Here is a 27,767-nt window from a genome sequence, read left to right on the forward strand (position 1 = left end):
CTAGCCGCCACACGGATACGCAGGAGAGGGCTGGTAAAGCGACATGCACGGCTGCTCCGGCCGCGGCCCTCTCCCCTTCGCCGGGGGCGATTAGCAAGGCCCGTGGGTGCATCTTAACTCAAGCCAGGGAGAGCGGGAATAACCACCCGGCTGCTGCCGCCACCTCAGGGGAGATCCGGCGGCGGCGGCGGGAGGAGCCCGCGGCGCAGGAAGAGCCGCGCGGACCAACCTCCTCCAGGCCGGGCCCTGCCCAACCGTTTCCGCCCGTCACGCTCCCGCCGCGCGCCGAGCAGGTAAGTGCGGCCGGCGGCTCCCCCACGCCGGGGACAGCCACGTGGCGAGCAGCCCGGGTAAGAGCTGCAGCCGGGGGCAGGAGGGGCCCGGGCGGCGGCGGCGGCGGCGGGAGAGAACTTCGGCCTCTGGCTGCCCGCCCAGCGCCCGCCGCGCTCCTGCGGACCCGCCCAGGCGGCAGCCCTTGGGCAAGCGCTTGTGTCTCTGCTTCTCCCCACGCCCCCGCCCGGACCTCCCGCCCCCAACCCCCCCCAGCACCTTGCGGGCCCTGCCCCCCCCCCCACCCCATTCCCTGTCAGGCCGCGCTGGGCGGGGACAGCTCGGCTTCAGCGGGGGTGTCAGAGCCCCTGTTCCTTTGTGTGCCCGCTGCCGCCCCCCTTCCTCCTCGCCCGGTTGCAGTGGGTGCAGGGGCGCCTGGGGCACGAGTGGGCTGGGCAGGCTGCGGCTTTTACTGTTGATGGAGAATACCGATGTTTGGTTTAAAGCCTCTTCCCCTGGTTCTCGTGTTTCACAGTTACGCAACATTATGAGCCTTCCGCCTTTTAAAATCCTCTGTATCAAGTTTTAAATTTTCACAGTTGTTGGAAAATGGGGGTGGGTGGGGGGCAGTAATGCTTTAATGACCAAAGACGTTGGGATTCAAGAAGTTAAACCTTTATAAGCGCTGAGGCGCACGCTGTCAACTTCCTGTGTGGAAATAAAGGAAGTAAATATCCTTCAATCAAACTCTGATACCTTTTCAAGCAGCATTTTTCTGTAAATTTCCCTAAAGGATGGAAATTTGTTGCTGGTTTGTGTGTGTGCAGGGAAATCGATTTTAGCTACATTAACTGATAAAAATCTGATCTTTCCAAGCCTAGGCAGTAATTATTAAAATGTTCAGTTTAATGTGCTGGAGCTAGAGAAGAGGGGAGTAAAGGATGAAGAATCCTCCCTATTAAAGTGGTTGGGGTGGGGTAGAGGCTTCATGCACAGTTAAATGACCAAGCTATATGTAGACTGCATAATATCTTATAATGATAGCACCTTTCATCCCTTAAGGGTCCCGGAATACTAATATACTTCATACATACAGCACTATTAAAATGCAAGCCCCGCTCTGGCAGAAGGCAGCAGCTAACTGGCACGCAGTACAACAGTGTGGGGACGTTTCAAAACCTTTATTTGTTAAGTTTCATCTGAAACCCCACATTCACATTCGTGCGTGGAATGCTGTTTATCTACCTGGCAAGGCTGAAGGCCTGAGGTGACCTTGCTGGGATTTGATCCAGTATTTTCAGGAAGCCAGGGTGTTTCAAATCCTGAGAGTGGGTTCCACATGACAATTTGATTAAAAAACTAGAATATGAAATTAATATGATATACCTTAGATGGATTAAAAACTGGCTAACTGATAGGTCTTAAAATGCAGTTGTAAATGGGAAATCATTACTGAGCGGGTGTGTTTCTAGTGGGTTCCTGTAACTATCAGTTCTTGGCCCTATGCAGTTTAACCTTTTTTATCAATGACCTGGCAGAAAATATAAAATCATCACTGATAAACTTTGCAAATGACACAAAGTTGGGGGATTGACATATAATGAACAGGACAGGTCACTGGACAGTTGGCCTCTGAGGGGTTGGAGGTGTGAGTCTGGGGTAGAGAGTGTCTGGGGTGGGAGTAGTTGTGGCTGGGCTCTGGTGGGAAGGGCTATGAGTTTCTGGGCTGGAGGGGCTCTGCAGCTGGCCTTGGGTAGAGGGGGTGAAAGTGTCTGGGCCGGGGAGGGACCCCATGACTGGATTCTGGTGGGGAAAGGGGTGTGTGTGTTTGTCCCCCTAGCTGGGCTCTGTGTGGGAGAGGAGAGAAACAGGAACTGGATTGTTGTACAGGTTTCTTTAACTCTCTATACATGGGGCAATTTTTTGTGTATCTGTATTGTTACAGACATACTTGCTGACAGGTATTTTGAATACATTACCAAAATAATTGAAACTGGTACAATTATATAGTGTTATTTTGACAAAATACGCAGAATTTTAAAATATTGTGCGCAGAATTTTTAATTTTTTGACACAGAATGCCACCAGGAGTAATATTCAGGTCACTTCTATTTAGTTGCTCAAATGTTTGTTTATAAGCCTACGTTTCTGGACTCTGGTTTTAAAATTTTGGCCTTAATCATTGTTTGGCTTCAGTGATTTAATTCTAAGCAGGAACACTTTAAAGAAATTGAATATCACTGTTTGGATTTGTGTTTCTTGCTCACTTTAACAATAAAGTTATATAGTCTGTTGTTCTCCAATCTTCTGTTAAATGAAATCCCTGTCTACAGATTGTTTACCTTAGTGCTGTCAAATAATTAAAAAAATGAATTAACAATAATAGAATACCGTTTATTTAAATATATTTTTGGATGTTTTCTACATTTTCAAATATATTGATTTCAGTTACCACACAGAATACAAAGTGTACAGTGCTCACTTTATATTTATTTTTATTACAAATATTTGCACTGTAAAAAACAAAAGAAGTAGTATATTTCAATTCACGTAATACAAGTACCGTAGTGCAATCTCTATTATGAAGTTGAACTTACAAATGTAGAATTATGTACAAAAAATAACTGTATTCAAAAATAAACAATGTAAACCTTTAGAACCTACAAGTCCACTGCGTCCTACTTCAGCCAATCACTCAGACAAACAAGTTTGCTTACAATTTGCAGGAGATAATGCTGCCCACATCTTATTTACACTGTCACCTGAAAGTGAGAACAGGTGTTCACATGGCACTGTTGTAGCCGGGATCGCAAGGTATTTACATGCCGGATGCGCTAAAGATTCATATGTCCCTTCATACTTCAACCACCATTCCAGAAGATATGCGTCCATGCTGATGACAGGTTCTGCTCAATAATGATCCAAAGCAGAGCGGACCTTGATGGTTCACGTTCTGTAGTTTCCGCATCAGAGTGTTGCTTTTTAAAGACATCTGAAAGCTCCACACCTCATCCCTCGCAGATTTTGGAAGGCACTTCAGATTCTTAAACCTTGGATCAAGTGCTGTAGCTATCTTTAGAACTTTCACACTGGTACCTTCTTTGCGTTTTGTCAAATCTGCTGTGAAAGTGTTCTTAAAATGAACATGTGCTGGGTTATCATTCGAGACTGTTATAACATGAAATATATGTCAGAATGTGGGTAAAACAGAACAGGAGACATACGATTCTACCCCAAGGAATTCAGTCACAAATTTAATTAATGCATTATTTTTTTAACATGCATCATCAGCATGGAAGCATGTCCTCTGGAATGGTGGCCAAAGCATGAAGGGGCATATGAATATTTACCATATCTGGCATGTAAATACTTTGCAACGTTGGCTACAAAAGTGCCATGCGAATGCTTGTTTACACTTTCAGGTGACATTGTAAATAAGAAGCAGTCAGCAGTATCTCCCGTAAATGTAAACAAACTTGTTTGTCTTAGCAATTGGCTGAACAAGAAGTAGGACAGAGTGGACTTGTGGGCTCTAAAGTTTTACATTGTTTTGTTTTTGAGTGCAGTTATGTAACAAAAAAATCTACATTTGTAAGTTGCACTTTCACAATAAAGAGATTGCACTAGAGTACTTTTATGGGGTGAATTGAAAAATACTATTTCTTTATCATTTTTACAGTGCAAATATTTGTAATAAAAATAATATAACATGAGCACTGTATACTTTCTATTCAGTGTTGTAATTGAAATTGATATATTTGAAAATGTAGCAAAACATCCAAAAATATTTAATAAATTTCAGCTGGCATTCTATTGTTTAACAGTGCGATTAATCGCGATTACTTTTTTTAATTGAAGTTAATTTTTTTAAGTTAATCGCGTGAGTTAACTACTATAAATCAACAGCCCTAGATTACATTTAAAGTTTCCATTTAAAAACAGGTAAATGTGCCAAGAGGCTGGTGTGATTGGTATAGGTCTTAAAAGTACAGATACTTAAACTTGTTTACATTTGTGTTATTGATGTATCTATAGTAGTAGATTCTAACATTTTCAGCATTTTTACTTCTCCCCAGTACACTATGTGCTACCTTTCTGCCTTTTTAAAGTGTCGCTGCATCGTTGAAGCAATGTGATGAATTGACTTTGTTTTTACATAATGACACGCAAGCATTTTGTTTGCCTAGAAGAGCAAAATAAATGACTTTCAACTGTACAATTGCTAGTCTGTAATGACAGGTTCTCAGTGACAGTATAAACCAGGGTGGATAAAAATCAATGATTTTTAAAAAAAAATCAGATTTTTTTATTTAAATCGGATTTTTTTGATAAAATACTTTTTGAGGAAAAAACCTATCTAAAGATAGTTTTAATTAAGAGGCATTATAGCTCAAAGATATCTCATCATGGAATAGGGATTATAAATTCTAATTCTATAGTATGAGACAATATATTCATGTAATATTTAAGAAAAGTTTTGTAAATGAGTTCCAATAGTTCATGGATTAGGGACCCAATTTTATGGGGTTCCACAGGCTTCTGTATAGATTATTTAGGTTAATCTTTTTATTTACCCAATGGGACTCAGTGCTGAGTCTAGAAGATACTATCAGAGATGCTTAGTTTTGCGGTTCTCAAACTGTGGATTTGTGTCTCCAGAGGTAACATGCTTCTTAACAGCAAAAATGTTTTTAAGTAAATAAATAATATATAGAGGTGAGAAATTAGAAACCTCAACTCTGTTGTCCCTCTGCAAATTTGTGAACACAGAGTCAATCCCTTATAGGGTGACCAGACAGCAAGTGTGAAAAATCGGGATGGGGGGGTAATAGGAGCCTATATAAGAAAAAGACCCAAAAATTGGGACTGTCCCTATTAAATCAGGACATCTGGTCACCCTAATCCCTTACCTCTCTCTAAAAGTGCAAAGTTTCAAAAAGTTCAATGAATAGAACATTGTTGGCTGCGGACTAGATCTGGAGAAGGAGAAGAAGTCTGGAGATAAATGTGAGAAGCGAGGGACATATATGCTTGTTTTGTTAAAATATTATATGTTTGCTGTTGAAGAAAAAAATCCATAATACTTAGCGTTGTTGTTTTAGTTAAATAAAACAATTTAAATGTCTGTCTGGTGATGTTCTCCTAATACAGCAGGGCAAGACAATCCTCCAAATACTAATGATTAACCTGTAGAATTGGAGATAGTTCATCTCCCAATGACTTCATAAATAACGGCTTCAGTTACCTTTGGTAAATGAAATAACCAATTATTTTCTGATATAGCTGTAAAACTAATCTGAAAAGTTTTCAAAATAAATCACTGTTTAAAAATGTATAAGTGTGTACCTTCTAAAAATGAAACCTATGTCTATCTCTGAGTTGTGAAGAATATGTATTAAGGTTATAACAACCAACAAGAATGCACTTTTATGTAGAAATCCATTATTAAATTGAGTCTTCCTGACTATTGATTTTTAAATCAATTTGATTTAAATTAAATCCACCCTAGTATAAACCACAAAGCTTGACCGTTTTGCACAAGATCAAAGTGCAGCCTTACAATATATCCCGTTAGAGTGTATAATTCTGTAGGGGCAACAGAAAGGCCTCAGTGTTTTGATAGTTTTAATGCTTTGTTAAGGCTGACACCAGTTTGATTCTTTCCAGTGTAATTTTTTTCTCTTTCCTATAAACTGAGTATTGCCAGTGCCTAGCATTCACAAATCATAAGATTTTTAAAATATAATTGTGTGTTGGCTTGCTTTTAAGTCATAATTTTTTACCTTTAGAGGGAAGCTGCTCATCCTAAATTCTTATGTGATGATCTCAGGTTCAAAATTCAACCTTAAACACAAATGCCTTCCAGTTTGCTACTCTGCTTACACTCTATCTCCTGGGGTGCTCCTGTTCTATCCCCCACCCTAACTAAACAGGAGAGCCAGCTACCCCGTTGACATCTTCTTCCATATTCCCTCACAGTCTTCTACTCCCTACGCTCACTTGTCCCCCTTATTTCCTTCCCTTTTCCTTGACAGTCCCCTATCCATCACATTGTACTGCGCCCTCCTCAGCGTGTGACTTATCCTCCCTGCCCTTTCCTGAACCCCCTGATTCTTCATAGTTTCCTGTCATGTTTTCTAACACATTCACCTTCCTTGCTGCTCCTACAGGGTCATTCCAGCACCTCCATGTTCTGGCCTTCCAGTGGTTATTAAGAGGCCACCATCTTCCCTGAGGTCAGGCTGGCTTAATTTCCCCCACCCCCACTGGAAGCCATGGGAGGTGTTGGCCATCTTGCCAGCTAAGCCTGTGACATCAGTGCTGCTGACAAAAATTAGAAGCGGCGACCATTCTTCGTAAGGGTAAAACTGTGAGATTGAAGGCAGTCGTCAGAAATAAATGAGGAGCTAGTATTGCCAACCTGAGACAGCCAACAATCATAAATCAACCCTCCAGTACCCTCAAAAATGTGAAGCCAGTTGCAGGATTGGGGTCTAAGTGAGCAACAGCTACCTGCAGAGGTCTTTGGGAATCACTAAGTGTTTGTGAGAGGAACTGAGGTGCATGGTACATGTGAATGTTCTCCCTTGTCCTTATGGAATAATTTGGAGGAGAAGGGGAGAATCAGAAAGGAGCTCTTCATGCAGTTTCCCTGCCCCAGGTTGTCATGTATTAAACTGAGAGGGGCTGATCTGGACCTGTAACCCCTTAGCTGATTTACTGTATTGTTTCTAGTGGCCTTACTTTCTTTATTAACTTTAACAGGAACATGTCGAAGAAAGGAGGGAAACAAGCCGAAACAGGAAGGAAAGTACATGTACCATGTAAACGAGCAAAGGTGGAAGCATCTTGCCCGCCTTCACCTATGAACTATGACAGCCCAGACAGTGTCTTTGAAAGTTTGATCTTTCCCATCGAACAAGAGACGTTCTTCAAGGAGTACTGGGAACAAAAGCCATTGCTTATTCAGAGAGATGACCCTTCAGTGGCTGCTTACTACCAGTCTCTCTTCCAGTTAATGGATTTGAAGGAGCTGTCCAGCCAGGGTTTTTACTATGGAAGAGATCTTAATATCTGCAGATGTGTGAATGGAAAAAAGAAGGTTTTAAATAAAGATGGCAAAGTGAACTATATGCAGCTGAAGAGAGACTTTGATCAGAAAAAAGCAACGATACAGTTTCACCAGCCTCAGAGATTTAAGGTTAGATCTACTGTTGCCCACAGATTGTGGCTCATGTCCTGCTTATTATGTGTTTTTGTAAAATACAAATGCTGCATATTACCTAGCTGCTGTCTTATTTGCCTCAGTCAGGTTGGAGGCACAGTGTATTTTAGTGTATCACAATGTATCTTAATGAAATCAGGGGGAAATTGGTTTAAGCTGCTGGCCAGCAGGCTGTCAACACCTACTACTTTATAAATGAACTGTCTGAATTAAAACACTATTTCATACTTTGCTCTATGCACCATCCTTCCATGCTTTAGCAAGGGGCATGTCTACAGACTGATCCATGGTGTAAGAAGATTAGAACTCCTCCTTAAAAGCTTGTTTTGTTACCATTGTAATTTAGGGAAGGATAAACACAAACTTAATTATTACCCATCTTTATTTTCGTCTTAAAGTTCACGCACCCACCCCTTCTTGTTTTTGTTTCTGTGTGCAAGTGCAGGTTTTAATACCGGTTCTTTTGAGGCAAGGCAGCAAGGTGTGAAATATTTCCAAAACACTCCACCTTCTTATAAACAAAACACACTAGTATTGAATGACAGCATAATTAGTTGCATGGTCCATTTTAGCAAACGCTCACTCTGCTTTCTCTTTTGCTTGTCTTTTTCTTACTTTTTAGCGTTCACTGTGCACTGATTTAATCAGTAACCCTGGGAAGGAGAGGATGGTTCCACGTATAGTCTACAAAGGGATGAAATGTCAATACCCTGAGCTGGGTATTAGGCACAATTATGCCAACTTACAGTTTAATTTTGTATTAGTCTCTTGGGAGGTATATCTGTTACAATTGTGCCCCAAATGTAATATCTTGCTTAGGGTGTTTTTGATTTCACTGTAGTCCTGGGGCTCAATGTCATATTTGGCATTTGAAGATGGAGTGGATAGTGCAGTCTAGAGTGTTCGTTGAATGCACATAAATTGATAGCACTCCTTTGCCTTCTTGTAGAAGGGTAGCAGGAAGGCATCCTCTGTTTCAGGCTATTCATTGATTTTGGACCCCGATATGGGTGTAATTCCTTAAGCATGTCGTATCTGTCAGATGTGGGTGACGGCAGCATATTTTAGAACTCGTTTATGCAATTAATAAAAAGGGTTTAAAAGGAACTAGAGGAATAATGGGAGCAACCTTCTTTGAGAACATACAAGGCAGTAATAAAAGCAGTTTGGATAGCTGCAATGCCAAACCATAACTAAGCTCAGCAATGTTGAGACATTCCATGTTTGGACTGTTTATTGGCATGTTGTGCAGCTGGCATTAAGATTTGGCTTTAGGATATGAGTTAGAGAAATTTCATGTGTGCATTGTATGTCTTTTTTCATCCCCAAACGGAAGGGGTGTTTTGGTGGAGGTATAGTGTAGCGTAACTGACTCTGGTGGGGAGCTATCATTAGGGTTTGAAACTTAGACCATCAGTGCTAAAAGCATGAGACTTTACTGGTTGAACTAAAAGGCTTGGGGTAAAATTTTCACAAACACCTAAGGCATTTAGGGGCCCAAGTCCTATTGACTGTAATCATAGGTCAAAAATCCCCTAACTGCAAGAAGAGCTGATTGGGGAAAAATTAATTTTTTTTTAATGAAAAATATTTTTGCTGGTATTTTGAAACATCTTGACCTGCTCTAAAGCTGGTTGAAAAATGGGATTAATTTATTGTTTTGTGAAAGTTTTCACAAAACATTCTTTTTTGTTGTTGAACAATCAAAATGCAGAAAAGTTTGACGGGCTCTAGATGGAAATTGTAAAAGACTCAAACTTGTCCTATGAACCAATCACAGGGACCCACATTCTCCTAGTGTGGGTTATATTTAGGATAACTGGATAAGCCTGTGTGTATGTGTTCAGGGAGATAAGGCTGGCTTGAGTCTTTCCTTGTTTATAAAGGATTTGGAGGAAAGTGTGTGTGTTTGTGTTGCGCACACAATGGTTTGACATGAAAGAATCTTTAACTGTAAACCAACAGGTTTTGGCAGTGGCAGTGTAATAATTAGTATTCAACATCTTTCATAGAGTAACTCAATTCTTTTACATTTTGGACATATTTAAAAGTATCTTCCAACATGTGTCTCTGCAAGTCTGATTTAAAAGCTAAAATTCATTTTTTGGGCCTAAATAAGAGGGTAATTCCATAACACTGAAGTATAGACACTAGAAGTTCTAACACCAAATATCTTTAAATTATATTTGGAGGCATACCACTAAAAATATCCAGATGTTGATGCTAGGAAAGGTTGGAGCGGGCTGAGGGCGGGAAAAAAAACAATGGTCAGAGATTCTAGCTTAGTGTCTTAGAACTGAGTGAATAATGGAAGAACTTACGTTGTTTTCTAAATGTGATTTGATTGTGTTGTATTTGGTATCTTTAGTAACAGGGCTGGGACCTTTTACTCTCTCTTTATGATTCTATGCTGTATAATAGAGACACTATATATATTGATTGCATTAAGATATTATTCACAGATTGATTGACTGACTCTGGTTTCTTTTTCCCTCCCCTTAGCCGCATTGTTTTTAGAATCTGTAGAAATAATAGAGAAATGTAGAAATCTGTAGAAATAATAAAGAAGGGAAGGTAGAGGTACCTTCTACCTATTCTCCATAGCAGTCAGGGCAGCATATCACCTCCAGATTGGCACCTGGCTTGCTGGTTACCTTCACAGCTAATTTTTTTCTGCTGTTCCACACAGCATTCAGCCATGGACATGTTCTAGTGAGGCAACTGGCATCCCTCTCTAGTAGGACTCCAAACTTCCATTGTTTGGTGTAAGGGACTGCGGAAGACTTTGTTACGGCCTAGCTAAGGAACTTCCGCTTTCTTGGAGCCGACAGGTCACTGTAAAACATAAAAAAACAACTATCACCAGCTTTGGGCTGGTTTTGTCTGCCCTGAATGGCCCTTTGCCAGGTGGCAAAAAACCCCTTTTTAAAAAGTACCTAATTATATATTCATGAGCTGTTCCTGTGTACTGCTTATTATGGCTCGCTGTTTGCCTCTTCGTCGGACTCTGTCCTAGGCAAAGCTCCGGTGCCCTGGGTTCCCTGCCTCCGTGACAGCAACACTCGGAGTCCCTGTTGCGGGTGTGTCACTTACCTTCATTAAAGCCAATAACTCGCTGCTTTGCTGCGTGTAGGCCTCGATCTTTCGGAGCACTCCTAATAGGCCTGCGGCCTAGCACAAAACATTTGGCAAACTACCTTTACAGTTTCTCCCATCACTTAAGTTCCTCTATGTGGACCGATACCATAGTTAGAGTAATACAGCAAACATTACTTTAAAAAAAACAAATGCCACACTTGCTTTTAGAAGTAACGTTTATTTGTGGTAATTTCACTTGCTTTCTTTAAAGGATGAGTTGTGGAGGATCCAGGAGAAGCTGGAATGCTACTTTGGCTCTTTGGTTGGCTCCAATGTTTACATTACTCCTCCAGGGTCCCAGGGTCTGCCTCCCCACTACGATGATGTTGAGGTGAGAGAACAAGCTTGCTATCTGTAAATTTACAAGCAGCGTTTCCAAGGGTGGAAGTATGTTCACTTTATGGAAGCCATTAAATGGATCCACTTATTGGATAGCTTTGAGTGTGTTTATATGTGGACAGGTTTATGTTCTGTCTAGGTATAGATTTGGTCAAAGTAACGGACAAGGGTTCTTTCATTTTAAAGAAAAGGTATTGAGTAATTTGATGGTAATGTCCTGTGAAATGTGCTTTCCAGAACTGTTGTGTGGGATTTTAAGTTGATGCCGACAAGCTATAGAAGCTTCCCAGCAGCCTTTGTCTTTCAGTGTAGAAGTGTTACAGCAGTGGTGGTGATTTTAAAAAGTCACGATCAGGTCAAAAAATCAATTAAAAACTTCCAGACCTACCTTTGTTACCTAGAACGCATCAAGGGCCTGATCCTGAGAGAGCCTGCTGATTTCATTGGGAGTTGTAGGTGCCTAGCACTTCTTGGGGTCAGACCTTCCAATTATTAAAACTGTAAAAACTTGGAAATCTTCTTTTCTTTGCAATTTCTTCAGCTTGTACAATAGAAATAGACTGGCACACTCTGGTACTTTGTTTAGTAGCACAACACTAGAGTGACTAGTTTGTAAATGCTGCCAGGGAAGCCTTAAATCGAGACATGTCTTCATTTAACTTTTAAAAATAACAAAATCGTTATTTACATTACAATGTAAAAACATTACATTTTATAAAACTTACTAAAAAAACAAAACCTGAAGTTGGGGACTTACGCTGCCTGACTCTCTTCTTTTAGCTGTCATGTTTTAAAAATAAAACAAATATTTTCTAGTTGGTTTTAGAAATATTACAAATAAAAGGCATAAATGTCTCCTCATGAATCAGAGGTTGTTTTTATTTTATTTTTAATTTCACTTCAGATAAATGCATCTAGAAGTTTTGTTTGTTAAAGGAATTTTAGCTGCACACAAACATACTTTTTAGTTACCTAACACATGCAGAATGTACCTCTCAGCTGTCTCCAAAGCCTTCGATAGAATTCAGTGTTCCATTTGGAACTGTTATGCAACTAGCTATTTCACATGCTCTGTGTTCTTATGTGACTGGCAGAGAACTATTTTTGAACTTTATAGAACTCTGGGTGTCACCAGTAAGGCCATCACTTCGACTTTTTTTGTCTTTGCTACCTATCTCTCTCACTTAGTCCCTTGGGTTTTTTCAGAGTTCAAAATTTGAGCAACTGGAGGTTTGAGGCACAGCATGGCTTTTTGTTGCATATTGTCTTGTGGCCCTTTGCAGGTGTTTATCCTTCAGCTGGAAGGAGAGAAACACTGGCGTCTCTACAAACCTACTGTACATTTAGCTCGAGAGTACAATGTGGAATCAGAGGATCAGATTGGGAATCCAACACATGAATTCATATTAAAGGTACTAGTATTTGCTGCACATGGCTTTCTTGGCTTTGGCTGTGAAACACAATAGTGTAATAACTTTATTTTCTGATGCATTGTTTAAGAAGAATGCCCTGAATGTGTTTATAAAAATGATATTCAGAGCACTGGAAACAGTCTGGCGAAAAGGGCAGTCGGGTATCCTATAGGCAAATTGTAGAACTGGTCTGAAATCAACAAGATGAAATTCAGTAAAGACAAATACAAAGTACTACACTTAAGAAGGAAAAATCAAATGTACAACTATAAAATGGGGAAAGACCTGCAAGGTGGTAGTATTGCAGAAAAGGATCTGGGGGTTCCAGTGGATCACAAATTGAATATGAGTCAACAATGTGATGCAGTTGCAAAAAAGGGTGATATAATTCTGGGGTGTATTAACAGGAGTGTCATATGTAAGACATGGGAGATAATTGTTCCACTCTAGTTGGCACTGGTGAGACTGCAGCTGGAGTATTTTGTGGTGCCCCAAACTGGATACTTTAAGAAAGATGTGGACAAACTGAAGTGAGTCCAGAGGAGAGTAACAAAAATAAGAGGTTTAGAAAACATTGCTTATGAGGAAAGGTTGAAAAAACCCGTATGTTTAACCTTGAGAAAAGCAGACCGAAGGAGGATCTGGTAACAGTCTTCAAATACACTAAGGGCTGTTATAAAGAGGACAGTGATCACTTATTCTCTAGAGAGGGACCAGGTGGGTGAGATAATATCTTTTATTGGAAACAACTTGGGTTGGTGAAAGAGAGAGGCTCTCAGCCTGAAGAAGAGCTCTCTACAAGCTCGAAAACTTGTCTTTCGCTAACAGAGGTTGGTCCAATAAAAGAGACAGGCTTTTGAGCTTACATGGAGCTCTTCTTCAGAGAGCTTGTCTCTTTCACCAACAGAAGTTGGTCCAATAAAAGATATTACCTCACCCACCTTGTCTCTCTACTATACTGGGACCAAAACTGCAAACAACTGTTTTCCATCTCTGCTGAAGGCAGAACAAGAAGTAATGGGCTCAGTCTGCAGCAAGGGAAATTTTAGGTTAGATATTCAGAGAAACTTTCTAACTCTAAGGATACTTAAGCACTGAAATAGGCTTCCAAGACAGGTTGTGGAATCCCCATCACGAGATTTTTAAGAACAGGTTGGACAAACACCTATCAGGGACGGCCTAGGTTTACTTGGTCCTGCCTCAGCCGAGGGGGCTGGACTAGGTGGCCTCCCAAGGTCCCTTGCACTCCTACATTTCCGTGGTTCTATGATGAGCTTCTCTACCTTTTGTGTCAGTCATAAGGCCAAATCCTGCAAGGTCTCTGCATGAGAAACTCATGTTAATGGACTCTTTCCAAGTGTATGGCATTACAGATTCAAGTCAAAACCTGGCTTTGGATGGAAGTAGGTTGTGAGTATTATAAATGAGAAATTCATTGACTTTAATAGAAGTCTGAGGGGTTGTAAGATTTGATCCAGAGTCTAATGAATATAGTTCCTTTTCACTTTCATTTGTTGCATATGGTGGGCCATACTCTAGTACCCTTCATCTCATTAAAGAGTACATTACTCCAGTGGTTCTCAAAGCCGGTCCGCTGCTTGTTCAGGGAAAGCCCCTGGCAGGCCGGGCCGGTTTGTTTACCTGCCATGTCCACAGGTTTGGCCAATTGTGACTCCCACTGGCCAATGGGGGCTGTGGGAAGCAGTGGCCAGCACATCCCTCGGCCTGCGCCGCTTCCTGCAGCCTGTATCTGTGGAACTTGGTTCTCTTCATCAGAGAACTGTAAGGACTGGTTTGCTACCTGTATCCAACACAGAGCTCAGCTCCATGAGAGTTAACCAATAGCTAATTCAGTTAAATTATCCACCTTTTCATACTGGGGAACACTTCCCCATCTATCTAGCTGGGATCCCGCCACCCTTTAGCAAGAAGGGAAAGACAGGTGTGACCATAACCCTTTGTCACGTGTTTGTAACCCTCCTGAGGGTTGTGACCCCCTAGGTTGAGAACCCATGGTCCTCCTAATTATTTCGCAGTCCTTAATTTATAGCATCTTAATGTTGATAATGCACTTATGTATGAACCAGTTTTCCCTTAAAGACTTGGGCCCAAATCCTGCTTTGCCTTACTCATATGAGTAGTCTGGTGAGGTCAGTGGGTCTATCAAGTGAATAAGGCAAGCAGGATTTGGCCCTTAAAGTGTTGGTCAGCTCTGACGAGTGACACTGTAAACTGACTTCTTTCTACCCAGTAGATCAGTTCCCTTTTGTGTATTGTTGAGCACCTAGTAACTTTATTCCCTAATCACCAAAATGATAGTCTAGAGAAAGGTAGATCAGATAGGACAAATGATTAGCCATTGTTCTTCATAATGTAAGGTCAGGGATATAACCCCCTGCAATTTGACTGATAAGGTTTCTTACCATGCCTCAGGAAACCCATAATTTAGAAAAGCAAGATAGTTCAAAGTTGTGATTAACGAATCATTCTGTAAAGAAGTAATAAACCAATGTTAGCATTTGATTACAATCTTTTCTGTTGTAACTCTCCTGTGGGGAGCTCCCAACGGGGCTAACACATACCGGAGAGTTAGGTGCACTCCTTGTAGGAGGTGCTCCTCTCTAGGTGAGCTAGAACATAAGTTAATTACTCCACAAGTCAACAAGTGGATCCTTTCTAGTTGTGATAGATAATCAAGAGAATTTATTAATGGCAGAGGGAAGCTTGTTAAAAGGTAAGTGAATCACATGTGGTTTACCTATGACAAACCACAGCTCTTTATAAATGGGCAAACATAAGTGATCTTGCTAAAACCTGTGAAATTCTGTAATTGGAGGAGACCTTTAATTCACCTACTTGAAGAAGCCATTTGAAGAGTATTCACTTAAAATCTTTTTTTTTTTAAGACCACTAATCTGCCTAAAGAGTGGTTTGAGCCTGGCAAATAAATGAAATTTAAGACTAAAATTTATTCTGTGTTATACCATAGTTATTTTATGACTCTCTCTTGGAATACATTGTTCAGGTATTCAGAATTTAATGGGAGAAGCTGTAAATTTAGCCTTATTTGCAGTAGCAGTCACATATCTAATTAAAATCAATTTTAGGAATAAAGTTAACCAAATCCTTGGCAGTGCTTGTGTAACATTTGATCTTGGGAACTGAAGCATGTGGTTGGTGGTGACATCTTCTTGCAGAGCTGCGCTGGGCCTGAAATATTTTTCTGTGATGCGTTTCTTTTAGTGGTGCAAATTTTTTCTTCAAGGTGGTGTTCCTTTGTCAGTCTGTTCTCTGCTCTCTCGTCTTTATTTTCTGTTATTTCCATTCTGCTAAATTGCCATCACTTTTAAAGAGCCCTTGCTCACAAGGCTTGTTAAGACAGGAGGGTGGTGGGAGGAAGGATGGGTGGTCATTTTTTTAAAGACCTGTTACCAGAACTGCTTAAACTGTGTTTAAAAGTACGTTAGTACCTAGCATAGATGGGTTTTATTAGCTTTCCTAGGCAACTCTAGTTTTTTTCCCTTTCAAGGGTGTTAGGTTGGATCCAGATAGCATTTCACTTGTTTGTCACTCTTCCACTGGCTCACTTTGTCAATGGGCTGATCTCAGTCACTTCTTCATTTTGTGTGTATCTAGTTTAATGTGCATATTGTAAATTTTAATTTGCCTTGACTTCACAAATAATAAGGAAGAATTTAGTTCAGCTCTCAGGCTCTCCATCCTTAAGAGGTCCTCTTTCATCGCTCAGCTATGTGGCATGGAAAGGTGGGTCTATTGTATTGCATGATTTTATATTCAACTGTCAACATTGATATCTAGGGAGTAATTTCTTTATTTTGATAACATTGCAGTAAGGTAGTTACCAAGAGACTCAAATACTTAACTGCTTCTATTTTCTTTTAGCCAGGAGATTTGTTATACTTTCCAAGAGGAACTATCCACCAAGCTGACACTCCTCTAGGGGGATCATATTCTACTCATGTGACCATCAGCACCTACCAAAACAAGTAATTATTCTTTACCACTTTCATAGCATGGCTTCCTTGGACACTGTTTGGATAAATGCTAAAGGTGACCTAAAATATGTGTGTTTCAGAGAAGTGGTACTGTCTGTTGGCTAGAGCAAAGGCCTGGTAGTTGGGATTCTTGGGTTCTGTTCCTGGTTCAGCCACTGAACTTGCTGTGTGAGCATGGGCAAATACCCTAGCTTTTGTGCCTCAGTTTTCCCATCAGTAATATAGGGATAATACTTTACCTGCCTTCCTGGCAGGGCTTTTGTGAAAGTTGTTGAAAAGGTACTATAAGATCTTCTGATGAATGATACCATAGAAGTGCAACACTGTAATGAAATCTAAGCCAGTATTCATGTAGGAGTAATAAAGATCTGGGAAAGCAAATCATTAGTTAATTGCTGCATAAAAACATAGCAAGTAGGCGGCTTTTAACAGAATCATTTTTAATTACTTACTTATTACTTATCACCTGGGGACTTTAGGTGGAAGATAAGGTGACAGGTACAAATTCAGTGTTGCATTTTATACAGTCTCTCACCAACTGGAGAGTTTATTGCACATTTCTTAACTCAGAGAATATTAAGCACATCAAGGATGAGTTGTTAGTTTTTCTCTCCTATGCCACCTCCACCAGGCACCCAAACTTGTCTTAGCTGTAAACCGTCCCTTTATAAAAATATCCTCATGCTTTTCATCTACCCGTTTCAGCCTTTCCCCAGAGATTAACTTCCACCTTTGTTTTCTACACCCTCTCCCTGCTGATGCCTTTTCCCACTGGGGGATCGCTGCTATCACTTAACCTGTCTCTCCACTGCTGGCCTCTGATTCAATGGTCGGGGTGAGGAATCAGATGTGGGAAGGATTTCTAGCAGTAGGGGTGTCTCATCCTGCCCATACTCCAAAGCAACACAAACCTAATACACCACCTTTTATAGCTGCTGGAAAACTGAACCCTGGAATAGCACTTCCTACTTGATTCACTGGTGACCATGTAAAATGACCAGCTTTCAGATTTTCTCCACCTGGAAATTGGTTCATGTTCTGAAGGTTAAGATGAAATGGCTTTGAGCAGAGAACATGTCTCTCCCATACAGTGGGTGAGTCTTTACTGATTTACAGTGCGATTTAGTTCTGGTAATCAAAAGTTACTTTACAGTGTGTGTGTTGCTCGTATTATCGAGAGGCAGCATTAGAACCATACTTCCTGACCTGCTTTGGCCTAGCAGAACTCATGCTGTCTTGTCATGGTGCAGATTTTGCTGAGGAAGCTCACTGCTTTATGGATCCACTTGCAGTGATCACTTTTTATGATCAGAAGAGGAATTGCTCAAGTCAGTCCTTACAACTATTATAATATCTGTCAAATAATATTGAAAGAGGAGGATTTACACTGGATTGCATCAGATCCCTGTCACATAACTGCTGAAGGCTTGAGAGGCTGGTGTTGAGTGAACATAATCCATCAGCTATGGCGTAACACAATGCCAGTTCACTGAGTTACTTGAGAAGCAGTACCATCAAGGACCATGTTCCCTAGAGTGTTCTGAGAATGAGCAAGAGGCTAGAAGAGTGCTGTTCCTTTAAGAGGAAAAGTATGACCTAATATTTATCCATGCTCGTCAGGCTATTGGTAACAAGATAGAAGCTTCCTTCACATTCTCTCAAGAATCCAGGCAGCATGGGCAGCAATCTTAGGAAAAGCTACTACTCTGCATTTCTCATGCCTGCAGGTAAAGTGCAGTGATGAGACTGACTATAAATATTAGGAACGTGTGGTACGTGCTGTTTGTTTTGGGGAAAATTTCCAAGAGCTCTTAAAATGCAACAGTCGTCAAAGTCGTATTTTGTGCTCTTCCTTGGCATCATGAGCAGTGTCTCCTGTAAGCGTTGTTTTCCTTGGCTGAGTGACTGAGGGCAATGGAATGAATGTGATGTTTACTTGCAGTCTTAGCTTGTGTTCCACCGACTTCACAGAGAAACAGCAGGATGGGGGTTTGATTATGTAGGCAGTTTAATATGGCTGGATGTCTGCATTCATCAAGTAACATGTATACCCAAGAAGTGGATATACAGAATTCTAAGTACACCGCAAGCTGTGTGGTGTTGCACTCTAAACATGTATGAAACACAAACAACTATTATAAGAACACTTAAGGTTGCAAAGTTAAGCACTCAAAAGGAAATGCCAGAATTGAGATTCCTGTACAACCTTAACTTGCCCCCTTGTGCCTACGCTTCTCTCTGTGCCCAGCCCGTGCCAGTCTCTGCCCTTCCACCCCTACACACTAAACTCCCAGTCAGCTTTTCTTCCTCCTCTTCTCAGTTCCCAGACCCACCTCTTGTCTCCTCTGCATTTGAATCACACTGCTTCTTCCTTCCCACTGCCTGGAAGTGGGGGCTCACTGAAAGCACAGGAGAGAGAGTATCCTTGCTCTCAGTTCTGGTGCCAAGCTCTATCCCAGAGCAGCAATTACAGGGAGAGTCTGCCTTTTCCCCTTTAGATTTGGGCTGAAGCATGCTCAGTTTCTCTGTTGGGATGGTGCATGTGTAGCCAGGTCACACTCGTAGCTGTGAGGGGAGGGAGCGTGCTCTTTGAAGATGGAATCTTAGGAGATTTTAGCTGCTGAAGTCCAAGAAGTTTCTACTGAGCATGTGCAAAGTACAGTTTTTCAGAGGCTTATAACGTAGCCAAATTTAGGTGGATTTTTCATGGGGATGGCAAAAGGCACATCCCCGACACAAAGACCACTCCCTGCTGAATTTCAAATCCCTGCTCCAAAGCATGTGGTCTCTAGAGCATTTCAGAGAAGCGATTTGCAGAATTTTTTAACATGGGCAAAATATATTTTTCCCTATCCTTCATCTTGGAAACAGCTGAACTGTTTTGGTTAAAATTGTTCAAAACAATTCAGTCTGAGGCGGACACCAACATGGAAAATTTCAGCCCAAATGTTTGGCTAAAGTTTGATAACTTTAATTAGAGAACAGGGTCATTTAACAGGAAATTTTGGGCAACCTTAGTAACAAGCAGCCATCAGCCCTGCCTATTTGTGTGTATGTGCATATATAAACACAAATTAAATTAATGTGGTCCTTTTGAAAATGTGTGTGTTTGCATTACATGTTAATGTGTTTATAAAATTACCTGAAAATCACCATTTTAAAGTTAACTATCTACTTTACCAGTGCGTGCTCTTTCTCCAAGTGTTTCAGTGGCTGAAGATGTCACTCCCTGCCATGTGAAGGGAATCTTTGGCTAGTCCTAATATTTTGGTTGTGGGGTTTTCTTCAGCTTGGAACTCCCAGTATTTCACTGTCCTATTTAGGCTGCTGGCGCTTCAATTTCCTGGTGCATCTCTGGTCTCTAACTGGCTCTGCAGTGTAGCCATGCAATAACGATGCAGCTCATGGTAGCGGGAATTGATTGTTTTTAAAAACTACGGTCAGAGCTGCCTCTGTTTAGAATGTAGCAGAGGCAGGAGGGAAGGGGAAGCTCTAAGATGGAAGCCGCCCCAGTGTTTAATTACTAACATCAGCCAAAGATTCCTTCCCCACATACACCCAATGAACAGCAGCAGTTGGGACACATAGGGAGAAAAAGATGGTAAACTTTTCTGAATCAGAGGTGGTGGCATTATTATTCACGTATCACTTGTATGACAGCACTGCCTAGAGCAGTGGTCCCCAAACTGTGGGGTGCGCCCCCCAGGTGGGCACAGAGGAACATCTGGGGGGCAGTGCCGGGGGCCCGGCCAGCCCCTACAAGGGGGTGGGAAGGGAGCGCCACCCAGTCCCAGCTCCGCTCCAGCCTGGATTCAGCCCCCAGCCATGTCCCAGCCGCCGGCCCCTGCTCCTGGCCCCCACTCCCAGCCTTGTCTCTGCTCCTGGCCCAGCCGGAGGGAGGGAGGAGAGGGGGACCACTGGTCTAGAGCTTCAGCCGAGATGGCGGCCCCATTGCACTAGTGCTGTTCAGTATACATAGCAAGAGACCATCTCTGCCCCGAAGAGCTTAAATCTAACTAGACAATACAGGACAAGAGAGGAAGTATTATCATCTCCCTTCTACAGATGGGGAACTGAGGCAGAGGGAGTAAGGGCCAGATTTTTCAAAGGCATGTAGTCACCCTAGGATGCAGACAGGTGCTTCATGGGATTTTTGAATAGTGTGGACTCCTCCTTGACTAAAGTCCTCTTCTCCAACTGAAACCTTTCAGGACTTAATTATTCCCAGACATAATCTGTGTCAAGATGGACATGATTAAGAGTACAGATCTGTGATTTAGGGAAAATACATTATAGGTGTATAAACCCAGCAACATCAGAGTTCAACATGTTTGTAATTCTTTTAAGTACTGAACTACAACAGTTAAGGTATCCAGACACCCTTAACTCTGCCTTTCAGTGACACCATGCAATAGCCATATTATGAAAGCATTTTAGTGTTTGTAGTCTGAGATTGGTTTAAGCTGAGTTTTTAAAGACATGTTCACTTTTTTCGTCATGGTGTCACTACAGGGAAGAATTAAGGCTGTTTGGGAGTGAAGCCAAGCTGCCCTGAGGGAAGATGGTGGCCCACTATACTTTCAGGAGGCAAAGAAGAGCACCGTGAGGAGCAGGTGAATGGAGGCAGTGGCCATCTTTGCTAAGGGCACCCTGTGCCTGGCTCTCATAGAGTGCAATGGGAGATGACAGCCATTGTGAACGAATTGTGGAATTTTCGTCAGCCTCTGAAGCAAAAACTTTCAGCTGTGGGAAATAACAGCAAAAAATTACCATTAATCCTAAAAGAAAATTTTCAAATGTAGCCACTGCATAATGGTTCAGTAATTTTTTTGAAAGCTACTCTGTTATTTTGTTATGACCACTGGAGTCAAAGGTCTGACGCTGTGCTAAATTTCTTAAACTTTTCAATTAATTTTAACTCATACAGTAATGGATTTATTCGTAAAGTCTCCGAAAATTCACTCCATACACAAAGAGTAAGTGCGGTAAAGTTGGGAAGGATACCCTGTATTGTTCAGACATAACTAAGAACCTTGCTTTAAGTGCAAATCTAAACTCAACATTAGCAAGCTAATATGCTAATAAAGAGACACTTGCTTTATCCAAGTTAGCTATACATAGCTTCCATTCTATGTAGATGAGAAGCAGCTTAGATAGTGTCTTTGAGCCTTATTTCAGTGTCACCATTTCAGTTGTTTTTGTTTCCCTCCACCCTGCAGTTCTTGGGGAGATTTCTTGTTAGATGCGATTCCTGGGCTTGTGTTTGATACAGCGAAGGAAGATGTGGCTCTACGGACAAGTATACCAAGGCAACTACTGATGGTAAAGAGATGAAATTGTGAGGGGAAATGTAGTATGAACTTCTGTATGTTAAAGAAATGTTCAGGAGAGTGCAGCTCATAGCCCTATTGACGTGTTGGCCCCATTGTGTAGTACCAAAACCACCTCCTTTTGAGGTTTGCAGTTCACCTTCGTTTTCAACCCCAAGGAATAGGTCGCCCAGAAGCTGTGTCTAGGTTGTTGAACTGCCCTCTCTACATATCCAACATGTTCCCAAGCTCTGACACTTTCCTCTCAGTCATAGTGTTGCTTTGGGGTCCCTTTCAGATGCCACCTCCTTCTGGCGGCGTTCTTAGTGATGCTAAGGCTTGTTTTTACTATCGGGGTAAGTTGACCTAAGTCATGCTACCCTAGGTACATGAATAATGTGGTTTACCCCGGTGTCCTAACTGCGCTGAGTCAACAAGATACGCTTTCTGGTCGACTTCCCTTACTCTTCTTGGGGAGTTGGAGTACTGGGGTAGACCGGAGAGCGCTCTGTCATCGATTTAGCAGATCTTCACTAGAAACTTCACTTTTTCATAGAGAAAAAACAGTTCAAAGGGATACTGACAGCCCCAAATGTGAGCACTCTCCTCATACAACTTCAGACTCCACACAGTAGCATGGTTCCCAGCATCTGTAATGCTTTGAGGATTTTGACCTATCCCTTCTTTAGTGAATTAGGATTGTCTCTGATAATTAATGTGGGCTCATGTGTGAGGGTCTCTGTGTATTCAGCAGGTGGATATAGCTGACTCAACAAGGAGATTAAGCAGCTTTCTGAGAAGTCTTGCAGACCAGCTGGAAAACACCAAAGAACTGAGATCCTCTGACATGAAGAAGGATTTCATTATGAACCGATTACCACCTTTCTTGGGGAACAGCCCTGATCCCTTGGCTCCAGGTTGCATTTAAGTTTAGTATTGTTTCCCTTAGTGGGGGATTATGATTACTATCTGCACTGTGGTAGCATTAGAGGCCTCAGTATGGGAGCAACTCCCCATTCCGGTAGACACTTTGCATGCACACCAAATGCAGTCCTTGGGTGTAAGGCAAGAGACAAGAGTTGGATGCAGCAGACAGATGGGAGCTCAAGGTAGCAATGAGATGGTTATAATTAGTGTAATGAACTGTGATGACCTCATATCAGCTGCCTAGCCATGGCACCTGACTTGGCACGGAGGAAATTTCAGAAGTTTTGCAGCAAGTGCTGTTAAGTGATTAGATCACAAGGAATGCCAGGGTTCCTGCCAATCCTTCCTACCCCTTGCTCTGCCACTGACTGTGTGTGTGAATCCTGGCAGGTCATTTTATCTGTGCTCCAGTTTCAGTTTAACCTTCTGTAAAATGGGGCTAATACCTAACCTTCCCGAAAGGAGGGATGCTGTGAGGCTTAACTAATGTCTGTTGTTGAACTGCTTTGAGATCCATGGGTTAAAGGTGCTGATTGGGGCAAAGTGATAATAGTAAATTTGTTACATATGATTTGAATTTTGAACTGATTACTATTCTATTTAAAATGAGTGAAGCAAATGTTTAATGTTGTGCTTGATCGTTAGAATTACATATTTATTCTGAGTGCATATTGCTTTAACTGGTGGAGGTTGTTGCTAATACACCAACTTGCTGTTGTAGCTATTTGTGTCTCATGAATCTGAGTGTGAGTGTAAACGGCTCAGAATCTGAAAGAATGCTTTTTCCTCCCTGTATTTGAGAATGAGCAGAAGTCAAAAGTAGAGCTATTCATTCCTAGACTTTGTTAAGCTACAGGAAGAAAAAAGCTTAACAAAATTCTCAGCAAAGCATGGTTTAGTTTCCTTCCTTTCTGAAGGACCGTATGTTTTTCTCTTAGGTGGAAAATTACCAAAATTAGACAGCAAAATCAGATTGCGGTTTAAAGATCATGCCATAATTACAGTGGAACCCGATCAAGAAAATTCTGTAAGTCTAATGAAACTGCCTGCATAGACTCCAGATGATTGTTGCTGTGATGTTTGCTGCTTTGTTGTGCTGTCCTGGACTGTTTGTAGGAGTGTTTGTTTAGTTGCCCAGCATCTGATTAGGATTTGTCATGAGATTTCAGTGATGTAATGCAATTCTGTTTTACAATGTAGAGTGTTTTCATTTTGGAGTTCTACAAAGTAGATTTAATCAGGGATTTTGTGTACCATACACAGGGCTTTCACCAGGAATTGGCTAATGGCCTTAGATCCAGAAAAAGCCTGGTACCATATGGTACTCAGATACCTCTTGCTGCTCTTTGGCAAAGAAGATTTGCTTTTGAAACACATTCTTTTCAAGATAGGACATTAAATAAGTCACTTCACCTCTTTGGAGAGAGTGATTCTTACCTCCTTTGTAAAGAGCTTTGAGATCTACTTATGAAAAGCACTACAGAACAGCTAGGTCATATTATTTGTTAAAGACCTTGTGCAAGAGGATGCAGCTCTGTTAACTTCAGTGGGGCAGCCACACCTACATTATGGTTGTAAGTAACCCTCTGTCTCTCCGTTATCCTTGGCCTTGCCATGCTGGCTATGGGTATTGAGTTGTTCCATGGAGGAGATGGTAACATTATGGTCTCTGATGAGTACTCTTGACACAATGTAAACCAAGGCCTGCTGGCAGAGGCTTTTTTGGAGGGGAAGGGGGTTAGTGGAGAAAGGATCTAGATTGATAGTCTTAGAAACTAATGTTCTGTCTACAGCACAGGTACAACAAACTTCCTTGCCTTGGCAAGCCGTGCTCGGATTGGAGGGTAGCTGACTCTGTCACAGAAACTACTACTTGCAATTGGCAGACAGTTGTCCACAGAATCTGACCAAAGGCCTGAAATTTGTGAGATAGTAACGAATTCAGATCACTTTGGGCCTGTGATGTAGACAAGATACATATCCTAACAAGCCATGTAGTCCTTTATGAAGGCCCTGCAGGATGTGCACCCTGAAGGAAAGTCCATGTTGTAAATAACGTAAGTTCCATTCTGTAGTCTTAACCTATTGATGGCTTTAGTTATGTATCTATCTATGGTCCTTTCAGCCACACGTGGTCAAGGGGAGACGAGATGCCTGCCCCCACGCACATCTAGTCAGCATTGTAGGCTGAAAAACAGAAGTCTCTGAACGTCACTTTTTCAAGACTAGCATTCTGTAGCTTCATCTCCACTAAAGCAGGTGACAGCTGGACTAGGGTGGGTGGTAAGAGTTCGTGGGTTAGTCTTAAAATGAGCTGCTTAAGTAAGCAGGTAAATAGATGTGATCAAAGTAATTAACTTACACTGTCTTGTGTAATAAATGGTTTTCCTCCTGGTGTCTTTTAGGATGAGCGTCGCAAAGAGATGGCTTATGTCTATCACTCTTTAAAGAACAGGAGAGAGAGGCACATGATGGGAAATGAGGATGATGACACTAATGAAGAAGGGATATCTGAGGTTTGTTGTTTATTTTGTTTAGTAAGATGTTTAGCGTGCTCTATAACCAGCTCTAAATGTGTAATGGGGCTGACTCTACCCCTGCAAGGAAGGGAAAGGAATCTCTACAGCTTGTCGTGTTTAAATGGCTAATTACCCAAGTTAGGCTTCATGTAGATTTGTTCTGCAAGGCTTAATTCACTTTCTCTTGAGTCAAGATGTGCTGGAGGATTAGCAGAAACTCACTGCTTTTCTCACTCCCCCTTCTATGTGCTCTGCTGCCCTCCCTGTCAAGACTAGTTGGCTGTGAGGGGAAGAGGCAGGAGCCAAGTGTGGGGGCACTGCACCCAATTCTAAAAACCAGCCAGAATAGCTGTTTGTTTTAACACTGGTGACATTTCAAATGTTCACCATTAGGTTCCATAATTAACACCTTACTGAGTTAAATAGCAGGGTTCCACCCATAGGTCTTTGTTTCTCTGTCTGTTTGCAGACTCTGGCAGCGCTGTTCAAAAGGATTACTCTGGGCAACAGAGCTAGTCAGTTTTGTTTTTTGTTCAAATAATCTCTTACATTCTGTAGAGACCAGACCATGTGTTGGCTCAGTCTGACCCCTGCACTTGGGTTTTGATGTGATTTTTAAAACTCATGCAATAATTAAGTTATGTGCCAACAGAGTGTGTGTGGGGTTGTTTTTTTTTTAATGTGAACTTCATGAAGACCTCTTCCTTTAGAGAGCCTGTGACTGGTGCTTTTATCGCTATGCCTGAAAGGATCCTTCCTTTCAGGACAATGTTGATGACTTTAACAGTGTGACTAGCCTTTGCTTCATCTGGATCATGTATATTTTACTGAGCAGAGTGGCAATGCCTCTGGGATGTGTCAGAATGTCTGATTAACATAAATCTGAACCAGCTAAAGCTTTGACCTGAAAGAACTGAGAACGCAGGATTCCTCAAAAACAGCTATGTTGTACAAAATATTTAGAGGCAAAAGATACTTTAGGCTATTTGTCTAGCACTTGTTTTTGCTTTGGTAATTGGAACCAGGCTTTATATACGCCCTCATAACTCTTGTATGTGGGTTGTAGAACTTAAATTTTGCTGTGCCACTTTGATTGGCATTTTAATGTAATAATACAAGCCCTGTTTATACTAGAGAAATTTGGTGTGCTTGACTGCTATCCCCTGTATTTGTAGCAAATAGTGTGTCTATGCTCACAATTTCTTCCCTGGCACACGGGTATCCTGCACTGGCTTTGGAATTAGACTTCATCTAGGCAAGTCTAACCATTGTGTGGGGTCCAAGGCAAGGCCTGGCCCAAATCCCACAATGCACCTGACATTGCTGCAGTGGGGACTCAGAGTAGAACAGGGTCACAGCATATATCCAGTAGAGCCATGGTATGGCGTCCCCAGCCCATGCCGCTGATACATCCCTTGAGAGCTCCACTGCAGGGGCAACTGCTGGATTAAAGAGGAAAAAACAGCAAGAAACAAATGACAAGAATGAAAGTGCAGCTCTCCCTGTGCACTCGGCCGAAGGGAAGATGTGGTCCATGGAAAAACCCTCAGGCCCATGACACCTATGCGAGCACAGGTTGTGGCCATCACAACCTACGTACATGTGGTTTTTGAAGTAGGCAGTGGTGCAACCTAAAAATATGAATGAGGTAAATGTATGTGACACCCCCCAGGAGCACTATGTTCCTTTCAGCAGGGATGATAATCCAGATGGTGTTTGTTAACACATGCTTCATGTTCCCAGAACAGGATACCTACCGTGGATGCTCTGCACTGTTGGTGTTTGCACTTGCATCACATCAGTGCAGGTACAGCAGAGGTGAGCTGCGTGTTAAAACAAACACATACAGTGTTGTGGGAGAGACTTCGTAAAATGTTTCAATTAGGCCTCAGTTCTACCCTTCCCTAATTTTTTGGGGGTAATTTCCTTTTTAGGCTCATGGATTACGTTTTCCTTTATCTCACATGGATGCACTGAAGCAAATCTGGAGAAGTGCTACTATCGCTGTTAAGGAACTGAGCCTCAAGTCGGATGCAGAGAAACAGAACCTTGTGTTATCGCTCTGGACTGAATGTCTCATTGAGGTACTCTGAGTCTTTCAAAAATCAGCCATGGTCCTGGAGCCTAACATTTCATCCTTGGAGTACGTACTGACAAAGAACAATCGGATTCCTCCTCTTCCATGGAGCTGGATTTATGCAAGGCTGCCGAGGAAAGGCATGTGGTTTAATCTCAAAGCAACCTAGGTGGTGGTGCTATCCCCTACACAATAGCTCAGTGCTTAAAACACTTAAGATGTGGGAAACCTGGCTTCAAATCCCCAGACCAGTCTCTCCCATTGAGGTTGTTCCTCTTAAGGGATTAAAGTGGCTTTGTACATGCACAGTGGTAGAACTTTAGATGTCCACAGCATGGGGGAGCAAGAGTTGTCAGGATCTAAATGCCTAATGTGGCAGTGAGGGCTGGATCCACTAAGGGAGTCATTCAATAAGAAACAGGTCCACTGCACTGAGCATCTAGTAAAATTGTGTTGCTCTTCTCACAGGTTTGCCTCATTTACTAAGTAAAACTAACAATAAAAAGTATGACTCAACTATGGTGGCTTTTCTTGG

General features: G+C 41.8%; 1 protein-coding gene across 10 annotated transcripts; it reads left to right on the forward strand.

The window, feature by feature from the left end:
• Nucleotides 1-27,748, forward strand: RIOX2 (ribosomal oxygenase 2). 10 transcript variants are annotated; one of them, XM_073305354.1, is made up of 11 exons: nucleotides 1-293; nucleotides 5,422-5,520; nucleotides 7,036-7,471; nucleotides 10,845-10,964; nucleotides 12,256-12,384; nucleotides 16,288-16,391; nucleotides 21,620-21,722; nucleotides 22,461-22,626; nucleotides 23,575-23,663; nucleotides 25,042-25,152; nucleotides 27,090-27,748. In XM_073305354.1, the coding sequence occupies exons 3-11, from the start codon at nucleotides 7,040-7,042 to the stop codon at nucleotides 27,246-27,248; spliced, it is 1,413 nt and encodes a 470-aa protein (XP_073161455.1). In that variant the 5' UTR covers nucleotides 1-293; nucleotides 5,422-5,520; nucleotides 7,036-7,039; the 3' UTR covers nucleotides 27,249-27,748. The 10 variants fall into 10 exon arrangements, 9 of the variants coding, with proteins under 9 accessions (XP_073161455.1, XP_073161434.1, XP_073161471.1 ...); XM_073305324.2 differs by lacking the exon at nucleotides 1-293 and adding an exon at nucleotides 334-350; XM_073305344.2 differs by lacking the exon at nucleotides 1-293 and adding an exon at nucleotides 3,995-5,277.
• The last annotated feature ends 19 nt before the right edge of the window (nucleotides 27,749-27,767 follow it).

The sequence above is a fragment of the Lepidochelys kempii genome, chromosome 1, assembly GCF_965140285.1.
Source record: "Lepidochelys kempii isolate rLepKem1 chromosome 1, rLepKem1.hap1, whole genome shotgun sequence".
In the NCBI taxonomy this organism is placed as follows: Eukaryota; Metazoa; Chordata; order Testudines; family Cheloniidae; genus Lepidochelys; species Lepidochelys kempii.

Coding starts and splice junctions, on each gene's coding strand:
- RIOX2 (XM_073305306.2), top strand. Junction 7,472..10,844: donor ACCAGCCTCAGAGATTTAAG/GTTAGATCTACT, acceptor CTTTCTTTAAAG/GATGAGTTGTGGAGGATCCA. Junction 21,723..22,460: donor TACCAAGGCAACTACTGATG/GTAAAGAGATGA, acceptor CTGTGTATTCAG/CAGGTGGATATAGCTGACTC.